Genomic DNA, 11,624 nt, shown 5'->3' with positions numbered 1-11,624 from the left:
ATGTTGAATACATCAATTCCAAGATAAACTTTTTTTAAGCTTCTAAACAAGTGTCCCTAGAGAACTTGTTAGCATTTCCCTGTTAAATATCTATATTTGCAAAAATATGTCAAGAGACGCCACGTCGCAAATGAATATGCCACATCATAAAAAAATTACCCAAAAAATGAGATGGAGGATTTGAATTCTTAAAATGTTAAACACGGGGAACAAAACCTTTATCTTCTAAAAAATAATATATTATAAAATGAATGAATTATTTTAACAAGCCAACAAAAGAGCATGCTATGGATGGAGCAAATCTTACGTAGACACAACTTTAAATAAAATTTATTTGGGCACATACATAAATGACAAAATTTGGTCAAGTAGTATAGGCATAGAAATTTACCTTTATAAAGTGTATAAGTAGAATGTTCAGAGTTCGAACTTCTGTCTCTGCATATATTATACATTGTCCTTATCAACTTAACTAAGCTTACAGAGACACATGAATGATAAATTTAAAAGAGAAATAATATTAAATAACGTAATTAAATTATTTCATTTTAAATTTTATCATTTATGTGTGTCTAATTTTTTATTTTTTTTATTTAAGATGGTGTCCACCTAAGTATATCCCCTGTTCCGTTTTATAAAAGACAAAATAGTCAACAAAATTTGATATCAAAAAATCTAAACTAATCCATTTAAATTCACATTGAGAAGAATGAATCTATATAACTATGGAAAGAAGTATACTATGAGGTGATCAAATCAACACCATTAAATAAAAACTGATGCATCTTTCATAATATAAATACATCAATTTTTATCAACAAATTTTTCTTTTAGAAAAAAGAAGCTCCATCGTATGTGTGGATGTTTTAAGCCGTTAGCACCGCTTTTTACGTTGACTTGGATGACAGATCATGTGGTGCAGAAATGGTTATTCAGCCTCCAGTAAGACCTCCCAGGATTACAAGATTTCTTAAATCTTATGTCCTGAAGATTACAGGATTATAAGTATAGGAGTGCTCAATCAAGTGATCAACACTCCTTATGCATGGGAGCCACCTTGTTATCTTTTTTTATGATTTGAAGCATTCAATTTGAAGCATGGATATTAATGGAGTAGGGTTTTTTAATATTGGGTTAACGAATTAATTTGCCTATTTGATATTGAAATGCAAAAAATCAGCATAGCATGATCAAACTGTAAGAGTTGAATGATTTTTACTTTTCAGAATAAATATTGAACAAAATTTTTAAGACTTTACCCGGAAGAGAATCCTTCAAGAAATTCTCAAAGGCTTGAGTTGGACCCAAGCCTAAGAGGGGGTTTGGAAATAGTTTTCAATCACCAATAGAGGCACCTCGGTTAGAAACTCACTAGTTGCGTCATTACCCCAAGTGCAAAGATGATTTTAAACATTGGTTAACCTGTTTTCTATATAACCTTAAACTCGTCTAATTTCTCTTATTAGGACTAGGAAAATTTGCTGCTAAGCCACCACTCGTAACTCTTTTCCTTAAACTTTAAACTTAATCGGTAGCATTTGAGTTAATAGGGTTAAGACTTTGTTTATCATATCTTGAACAACTCTAACTGAAAACTCCAAGGTGGAATGCATTGGATCTTTGATCTTCTGCAGTAGACATCAACATCTGCATACATACAACATTAATATCAAATCAAATCGGATTTTTTATAAAGCATCCACACTTTTTTTCTTCCAATTTACATTCTGTTTTAAATTTTTTCTAGAGACCTTTAATATTCTATAAGCCTATTACATAATGATTGTCACAATACAATGTAATATTAAGTCTCTCCCAAGTCCCTTTTGCAGTATGATTATATCATCAGTCTGAAACTTGCCAAGTTTCAAAGAACCAAATACTAAACTCTTTTTAATAATGACACATATAAAAAAAATGAAACATTAAAAATGAAACCTTTTTCCAATTACATTTTGTTTCAAATTTCTTCTAGATACCTTTATAATTCTATAAGCCTATTGCATAATGATTGTCATAGTGCATTGTAATATTACGTCTCTTGCCAGTCCCTCTTGCAATATTATGCGATATAGAAATAGAAACACATTCACATATGATAATCCGCCTGCAAAAATTAAATGATATTTTTTATATGATTTACAACTCTTTTCAAATAGGAAACTCAAAGTAGAGACTGGAAAATTAGTTTCCAATGAATATGTTCCCTACCAAATCTTCTTGCACTTATCTAACAGGGTGCAATACAGAATAATTCTAAAAAATATTGCAGAGATGTTTACTTCTGCATAATTTTATGTTAAGAGTTAATATAATAATATGATAATGATAAAAAGATATACATTAACACATATAGTAGTCATATCTAACAGGGTGCAATACAGAATAATTCTAAAAAATATTGCAGAGATGTTTACTTCTGCATAATTTTATGTTAAGAGTTAATATAATAATATGATAATGATAAAAAGATATACATTAACACATATAGTAGTCATATAATAGTCATCTTTTTTGGTAGTGGCCGGGGTTTGAACCTCGGACCTTGCATATTTTATGCATTGTCCTTACCAACTGAGCTATGCTCACGAGGACCATATAGTAGTAATCTAATAATACGCTTGCAGTATCTTCAGTTCGCAGATTATGATCCGGTTATCAGGTCTTGGCAAGTTTATATTTTCATAACTAACGGTTCAGGGGCATTAGTTAGTTAGCATGCCTCTTTAATTAGTTATAAAAGTACTAATTACATAATTAGTAATTAATTTTAAAATAAAATTTGTACCAAAAGTTTTTTTAATCTAAAATTGGAAGGGCATGCGCGAACGTAAGCCCCCACGACAACAAATAATGATGTAGCCTCCACCACTTGGGTAGACCTTAAGCTAACACCCCTCCAAAGTGCAATGGAGGTCAGCTGCCTAGGCCATGGGCCTTCTTGATCACCCATCGACCCCATCCAGGTAACTGAAAAAATTGCAATGGTATATCTTATTAGTCATAGATGATATTAAATCACAGAATATGGGTAACCAATATCTTCTTTTGACTCCAGTACTTGTTTTTTCAGCCTTTTCCCATTTGTAAATGACAACGTGTCAGGGAAAAAATATTTTGCTCATACTCTACTTATTTTGCTTCACTTTGAGCATATAGGATTCAAAGTTAACTTTAATAGTTTTTTAGTTGTTTGAGATAAAGTCTGCAAGAAAAGTTTTGATGGAAATCAATGGAGTTTGAGATATACTTTTCCTTAAATTATTAATTGGCATTGGAAAATTATGTGCATCTCCCCATTTGACGAAATGCACAATGAAATTTTGGAACGTAGTGGATAAATGTCGTATATGATGTCAGTACATCAGAAATGACGAACTGCAATGTCAGGACATCGTAACAGCACAGACAACAATTATGTAAAGTGCAGGAAGGAAATAACACAAGGTATTTATTAAACCAGTTCGGTGCAACGTCACCTACATCTGGGGCTACCAAGCCAGGAAGAAAATCCACTATAATAGTATTAATTCAAAGTCCTATGTAAACCACCCCCGGCTCACACGTGAACAATCCCAGTTCACTGCCTTCTCACTTAATCACTACCCGTGTAATTTCTACCTAAGACTCTCCTAGTCCTAGATATGAGAAATCCCCCCCCCCCCCCCCCCCCCTCTCTCACTTCCTCTTAATCACAATCTCAGTGATCGTCCTAAAGGTAATAACAGTAATGGAGACACACTCCTAGACAGAGAATCAACTCTTGCTTACAAGCTTTGAGTGATTCTGAGTTTACAGCTCAGCTGCAATCCAACTCTATGCATCAACGTGATACAAGAGTGGCTCACATCAAGGACTCAAAAACCTAATAAGACTTTTTTATCAAACGATGGTTTTTATCCAATACAACTCAACTAAACAACTCAACTCTGTGCTTTGATAATCAATGGCAGCAACCAGAGGTATACAATAAAGCACAAGGCTTAAGAAAGACACGAAATCCTAAAAGACTCTATCTTTGATATGACGGCTTCAAGTCTTTCACAAGGGTTTGAGTCTTCCTTTATATAGCCAAGATTCTGAATGGGCTTTTCTTCACAGGCTAAACAATCAGCAGACCAAAACGAATATATGGTCTTCACAATTTTCTAGGAGCAAATATATTATTTCCTTAAATGTCTTAACATCCATTTTAGAAAATACGCGGTAATGCATAAACCGACCTCTGCAGCTTCTAGAATCACACGTTTCTTGGAATCAGTCCACGTGAATCATATCTTCAATAAAATCTTCAGTGATCTCACGTTTAAAACAAATCTTCCAAGATTGCGAATCAAGGTACGCTATGATGTCGCACCAACATGTCAAGACATCTTGCCCGACATCTTAGTAGAACTCTTGTTTTAACAAAATGTAGCCAACACATGTCTACAGACCTAACAATCTCCCCCCTTTGATAAATTTTGGCTAAAACAACCTTTGCATCATAAATCTTCAAAAGCCAAGGAACTTGAATAGATAGAACAAAAGAGCAGGAGATCATATAGTCACACCTCAGCACGAAAAAAAAAATAACAGGAGAATAGAATAGAATCCAGCCTCAAGACGAATTAGCAGGAGAAATAATCTCTAGAAAGAGAAATAAACTCTTAAATAATAGTCTCCCCCCTTCCAAAACTCTCAATCCAAACAGACCAAGACCTTGATTAATTATAAGAGTACTAATTACATAATTAGTACCCAAAAAATAATAATTCAACATTCAACTAGACTTGGAAGGGGCTGCGCGAACGCAAGCCCCAGCAGCAACAAATTATGATGTAGGCTCCACCACTTGGGTAGACCTTAGGCTAGCACCCCTCCAAAGTGCAATGGAGGACACTTGCCTAGGCCATGGGCCTTCTTGATCACCCATTGACCCCATCCAGGTAAGTAATTTGCAATGAATCAGAGCCTTGATTTTATACCCCATGCTCCATGCCATTCACTCTAAACTATCCGATGTGGGACTTAAATAACATGGAACGGATCAACAGTTTTATACACTATTTGCTACCTCCATTTATGATTCAAATTTTATATTTAATTAAGCATGTGGTACTTGTGGAATGTAGATATAATTGATGGAAGTTTTGGGTAAAATCAACTTGATCTTAAAAATGACTAATTTTGTGTAGAAAAGCCTTCATGTCTCTTTCCAAAGCTCTTACGGAAACCAAAGAAACCTTTTGCTCCTTGATATCATCTTTTTTCTTTAATTCTGTTTTTACAGAACAGGTATTCATATGTATGGTTTTTCAACCTTTATTACATTAACCTTGAGATCACATTTTAATATCTTATGCATCTTTCATATCAATGTTGTAATTTTGAGATAAAAACATGTGCTTTTGTGTTTTGGCTGTCTGACATTGCTTGTTCCATGACTATTGATTGATTTTATTAGTAAATAATTATCATATTTGTTGCCTTGAAATTTTCACATATGTTTTTAATACTTTTCTTCCCTTTCAAGTAACTATCAACAAGATGAACAATCACCCTCCAATGATATATGAGTCTGAAGACAGAAGAGTCATGAACGATCCTATTTTTCTACATCATCAAAGTGATCGAGGTTTACTAAGTTCATCTATAAAAAAAAGTATTGACAAATGAGTCTGATGACGTCCTTTTTTAGGTATAGTATCAGTATCCCACTTTCTAACATTACTCTATGAATGTTTTGTAAACCTGATTAATTGTATGATTAGATAAACAGGCAGCTTCAGTTTGATATTTTTTTTTTTTTGTTGTGGTTATAGTATCACTTGTACTAATTTCTTACTTGGAGAAAGTCTTTTATAACCTCAAATCAATATTATTTTAACACATTCGCATAAATTAAACAAAATTAAACAAAAATAATATAATTACATCAATTGAAATCACTTAATTTCATATTCCTTTATCCTTTTGTTGTCTTTTGTGTAACCAAATATTTTTATTTGAGCCTGTGTCCAAACAAATATTACTCTTCCAACTTGTGGGTGGAGTACCTCTTGTAATCTTTCCCATCTACAATATTGAATAAAAATTTGTCATTAAAAAAGAGGTATGTAGCTCCCAATTTCTATAAAAGGTCAATCAAATTAAAATTTCTAGGGTTAAATAAGTAAATAATCCCCTTAAATATACCAACATTTGATTTTAGTCCCCCTAAAATATTCTTTAGGTTTTTGGTCCCTCTAAAATTTTTCATTTATGAAATTAGTCCCTGCTCTAGTGTAATACTCAATGTTGAGCAGGGACTAATTTCATAAATGAAAATTTTTAGAGGGACTAAAAACCTAAATAATATTTTAGAGGGACTAAAATCAAATATTGGTATATTTATGAGGATCATATCCTTATTTAACCCAAATTTCTACTATCGCATATGGGTATCAAGGAGCACTACTTTAAGTTAAAAACAACATATAGAGTTTCAAATTTTTTATTTTCATTTTATCTTTCTACTTTCTTTCATGTGTTTATAATTGAATGCACCTATGCAATACTACTACGATGATGATTAAGATTATGTAACAAAGGGGGTTGGCACTTGATAATCGGATTGGTTTGATTTACTTAACAGAGAGTATTGACGACTAGGTCATATTAGATTCCCTTCATTGAATTGTTTGGGTGACTTCAAACTATGAATTTAGTGTGAACTCATTACTTAATTTTAAGACATTTGAGCAAAATAGCTAGGCCAATCACTAATTCTCTTCAACGGTCTATTGTCTTAAGTGAGCTCATAACCCTCAAAGGTTTGAGAACGTAAATTAAGTACATATAATTATCATTACATTATGTCTAAGCTAATCGATAATTGAACGGTTAAAATAGGTAGATCCATCAAAGTTACGGTTAGTAATCATTAATATATATAAAAAAATTATCGACATTCCTATATGCATAAAAAGCACCAAGAACAAGAGTATAACCGAATAAAATATCAAAGTAATGAACTGAATTCATTGAAAAAATTAAAGGTACTTATGATCAAACAATTACAAGGAAGTTCCTTTTTCATGATCTAACTTAGAGAGAATTAACTACTCATAATTTATAAATATATGCTAATGAATATGAATAAGAAAACATGAGTAAAAGATTATCGATTGATGATTCCTTAGCTATTGAATTGCTCTCGTCGCTCCTAATATGTCGAAATCGCGTTTCTGTGATATTTAGGGAAAATCGGCATGCGACACAAGTATTAATCTCATGAGGCGACCTATGACCAGGGTAATCATATTGTATTTCCTTCAGAATCTTGCAACACGACCATTGCAGCCAGTAACGCGATTCAATGTGAGGCTGATCCTAAGAGTTCTCTCTAAACTCGCGACAGGCAGCTGGTAGCAGGCGTCGTGAGTGATAACAAGGTTGAATCTTACTTATTTCTTCACTCCATGTCTTCACACCAAAACTTCTGTAACAACTATGCCCCAAGAATCAACGGTGATAAACTTGTAACAAGCACAACACAGTCACAAAGTTGTCTGATTTGGGTGGATTTCCATTGTTTCAAGCATATTTTCTTGTTCTTGTCCTTTCATGACTTTCTATTGAATTCTTTACAAAACTCAACAAAAATACATTTAAACTAGCAACTTTTACTCTAAATTGACTCTAAAAAGGAACCAAAAACCCTATATGATTTTCTGCCATCAATGAGTTTTTTAAATTGATTTATTTAAACTTTTCTATTGACATAAGTTCTATGACACTATTTGAAAGAATCTATGAAAACAACTTATGCCAATTTTCATAAGATTTTTTTGGCTAATTTTCAAAGGTTTTTCAATATAGGTTATAAAAACAACTTATAGCATATACAAAAACAATTTAACTTTCCTTTAAAAAAACAATTTAACTTTATTTTATCATTTACTATAGAAATAACTTATGGAAGCTTATGCATAAATAGTTATCATAAGGGCTTGCGTTTTAAGCTGCAAATAAGTTGTTTATCCAAACATGCCCATTGTATAAAGTTACTACTCTTCTAGAAACTAAATTAGCTTTCCAAAGGGAGGATAACTTGTGTTGTGTCCTTTGAACTAAATTAGCTTTCCAAAGGGAGGATAACTTGTGTTGTGTCCTTTGATTAATGACAATCAATTGCATCATCTCTCCTACCTAAACCAATATCTCAATGAGGCAGATTCGTTATTGAACTTGAAAACAAACGGGGTAGTTGCATTAGCTATGGCCTTTTGCATCTTGTCGATCTTTAACCCTTTTTTTTAACTTGTTCCAAACGTAAACAATCTAACCTAACGTGAGGTCCGGAATCTGGACACATATATCACTTCCAATGAAAAATTATTTTAAGTTCTTAACGGATTAGCTAGCTTCTAATTTCAGCTTATGTATGATAATTCATCATTTGATGTGATAGTTGTATAATGCAAAATTTCTTTAGCCGGCGAGAAATTGTTGCGACAAGGTTGACTTATACGTTATAACACAAAGTCAAATGCTTAAACTATATGTATTCATTAACGATTTTAGATTTGTCACATTTTAACACGGCAAAAAAAATTACGTAAAATAATCTATAGTACGTACTTCAAGTATCAAAACTATATTGAAATAAATATTTAGAATATTGAATTGTAATTACAAAAATGTATTTGATACAAATAGAACAAATTCCAGTGAAGTACAAAGTCTCTATAACTATATATGTAAAGAACATAAAACTACATATATAATATGCATGTGTATGTTTTTGTTTTGTACAACAGAAAAGTACAATATATAATTATTACATCCCATGTATAAACTTACAAATGAATCTAAACAAATATAATATTATGAAAGCCATAATATGAATTAATGAATCAAACTATACGAACTTCGTTGAGTATGTGTTGATGTGATTATTCTCAAGAATAATCAATTATTCCTCTACCACGAAATTTGTGACGCAGAAGTGGATGTCAAGCTGCAAAATAAAAAGGAATAAATTAAAATAAAGCAAGATTTAATGGAAGACATTGTAAATTTCTCTCTTTTCAAAAGCTACACACACATGCATGTATGTGTGTGTCTAATGTCTATATATAACACCTTCATGACCATATTGTTTGCATTTTGCAAAATATAAAAGTTCAATGCTAAAAACTATAACAAATAATTAAATTATAGTGAAGAAATTTTGGAAAAATAATACTATTAAGTTAGTGATTGCTTACTCTAAAAGCTCTTTCCAGTAGGAGCCACCACTTGATTCATCATCAAGGAACTTCTCCCAATCATCAAAGATTGCATTTGAAGGTGAGTGATCAATGGACATTTGAGCTTTGTTACAATCATTTTCCATTTGATTGAAAATTCCAGTTCTAGGAGAGGAAGCAACCAAAGCAGGAAGTAGATTTTCTTCTTGATTTTCACATGAAATGCTTCTCATTTTGCTATAATCAAGATCTTGTAAACTTGATCCACCTTTTGAAATATCCTGCTTTGAAGACTCACTTTGTCCATAAGAGTATAAACTAGGGTTTATAGCATATTCTTCACCACCGCTCAAACCTAATGGCTCATTAGTTTGAATTGTGTTTGTTCCATTCAAAAACAAATTGAATGGATTAAAGCTAGGGTTAATATTCCCTAAGGGGTTATAAGGGAAATTTCCCATGTTACCAAATGAATTATTGGTGTTCATAATTTGCAACATATTTTGCAACAATTGCATTTTGGCTAGGTGGGTAATATCTGGCTGTAAACCAAGAGGGTTGTTGCTAAAAGTGTTGCCTATATTTGACATGCCAAGTAAGTTTGAAAGACTCATGAGGTGATTGTAATCAGTTCTTGGCTTATGAGTTTCAGGATCAATTCCCATCTTGAGAAGCTTTTTTCTTATGTTTGTGTTCCAATAATTCTTTATCTCGTTATCTGTTCGTCCTGGTAGATGAGCTGCAATCTTCGACCACCTACACAACAAATAAAAAAAATCACATTATTTATAGCTCTTGAATAAATGAAGCTACTAAAAATAGTTGAAATATTGACGAAAATCAAAGGTAAAAAAGAAATCGGTCATCAAAAGTTGGCATCTCTAACACTTAGTGATGGAATTAGAGACGAATTTATTTTTTCCGTCTCTGAAATTCCGTCGCTATTTCAAATTTTTCTACATAAAAAAACAAGTTAAGAAATATACTTGTTTCCAAGTACTGAATGAAGGTTGATGATAACTCTTTCCTCTTCATCAGTGAATTTCCCTCTCTTGATATCAGGCCTCAAATAATTTGTCCACCTTAACCTACAACTCTTCCCACACCTATTCAAACCAGCACGCTTTGAAAGTGTTCCCCAATTTCCATGGCCATGTTTGTTGATATAATCAATCAGCTTCTCATCTTCTTCTTGTGTCCATGGCCCTTTCTTTACACCAATCTCATCACAACATGGTGACCTACCCATAATAATATTGCACAATGAATTAATGTTCCAAGACAAAACTATAGGTTATAGGAAACTTAGCATAGGTTGCAATATTATGTGGGATTTTATAGGTGTAGTGTGATATGTAAAATCAAAGTATGCCATCATTTTTGCTATTATTTTTTTCTTCAAGAAATTAATTAACACGTATGAGCTGACATTTGAGGAAGAAGTGTCAAAGAAGCAACCTAGCTAGTTAGAGACTATTTTGGCATTTTTCAGCTAAGGAGAGAATTTTATTTTGTTACAAAAATATTATTATGAAATTTAGTATTACTGGATTAGGTAGTGTATGTGTCGTTTAATTAAAAATAAAGGTAAGTTCATTGAAATTGTTGAAGTGCGTGCTAGCATATATGGTTTGAAAGGCTTAAAGTGCTAGTTTGAATTTCATCATTATAGTTAATTAATATATTGTGACTTTGACCAATAATGTTTTCCTCAACATTATTTGAAAATTTTCGATACAATCAAGACATGCATGATTATGAGAGTAGCAAAAACAGAACTGCATGGCCATGAACAAACGTACGTAGGATGTTGCAGGGTGTGACGCAGAATTTAATTATGAAAAGGAAAACTAAATAAATTTCTAACTCTGAAATAATGCTAGTTGTTCAATTAGTTTATCATTAAATTTTAAATAAAAGTCTCCGACAACGATCTAAATTATAACATCAAGACCTTTTTTGTTTTACGATCACGAGCATCAACTATATTTAGCACATTTTATAATGGTTTTGGGCTAGTCCAAGGCCCAATCCCTTGCGACCTCACACGTCACAACCCTCTTTTAAAGCACACTTGACCCGAAGACCAATCCACCTGGCATAAAATTCCTGAAATTTGTAACATCTCAACAAGTTCAATGCCTCCAACGGCTGCCAGAGCACACCATTGAAGGGTGTCGTCTGTAACGTTCCTCCCTTTACGCTTCAACACCTTCCTAGGATTGTATAAATACTCCTTCTCACAACAATACAAGGTACACAATTTCTCCATTTTTAAAACTCACACTCTTTACTCACTTACTAACTTAAACGTCAGAGTGCTCCAGTTCAGATAACTTTCTCGGTCTATATATCCAGATCATAGACCGCATGTGACCATGATTGTCACCCCAGTTTAAAACCTTGCTT

The 11,624-nt window shown here is 32.6% G+C and overlaps 1 protein-coding gene and 3 non-coding genes across 4 annotated transcripts; all 4 read right to left on the bottom strand.

The window, feature by feature from the left end:
• Nucleotides 1-1,251: 1,251 nt before the first annotated feature.
• Nucleotides 1,252-1,402, bottom strand: LOC146920749 (U4 spliceosomal RNA). The gene has a single exon (XR_015012908.1). It is a non-coding gene; the product is annotated as a U4 spliceosomal RNA (small nuclear RNA).
• A 1,411-nt stretch (nucleotides 1,403-2,813) lies between these two features.
• LOC146920748 (U1 spliceosomal RNA) lies at nucleotides 2,814-2,974 on the bottom strand. The gene has a single exon (XR_015013028.1). It is a non-coding gene; the product is annotated as a U1 spliceosomal RNA (small nuclear RNA).
• A 1,801-nt stretch (nucleotides 2,975-4,775) lies between these two features.
• Nucleotides 4,776-4,936, bottom strand: LOC146920747 (U1 spliceosomal RNA). The gene has a single exon (XR_015012915.1). It is a non-coding gene; the product is annotated as a U1 spliceosomal RNA (small nuclear RNA).
• Nucleotides 4,937-8,604: 3,668 nt separating this feature from the next.
• Nucleotides 8,605-10,662, bottom strand: LOC146920746 (transcription factor MYB41-like). The gene is made up of 3 exons (XM_085714195.1): nucleotides 10,202-10,662; nucleotides 9,234-9,971; nucleotides 8,605-8,983 (listed from the first exon to the last, which is right to left on the bottom strand). Exons 1-3 carry the CDS (start codon nucleotides 10,462-10,464, stop codon nucleotides 8,947-8,949), a joined length of 1,038 nt encoding a protein of 345 aa, XP_085570321.1. The 5' UTR covers nucleotides 10,465-10,662; the 3' UTR covers nucleotides 8,605-8,946.
• Between the last annotated feature and the right edge of the window lie 962 nt (nucleotides 10,663-11,624).

Source organism: Medicago sativa, chromosome 5 (genome assembly GCF_051527215.1).
Source record: "Medicago sativa cultivar Bolivia chromosome 5, Bolivia_mono, whole genome shotgun sequence".
Lineage (NCBI taxonomy): Eukaryota > Viridiplantae > Streptophyta > Magnoliopsida > Fabales > Fabaceae > Medicago > Medicago sativa.
The sequence above is the reverse complement of the archived record's forward strand: the minus strand, read 5'-3'. Positions and strand labels throughout refer to the sequence as shown.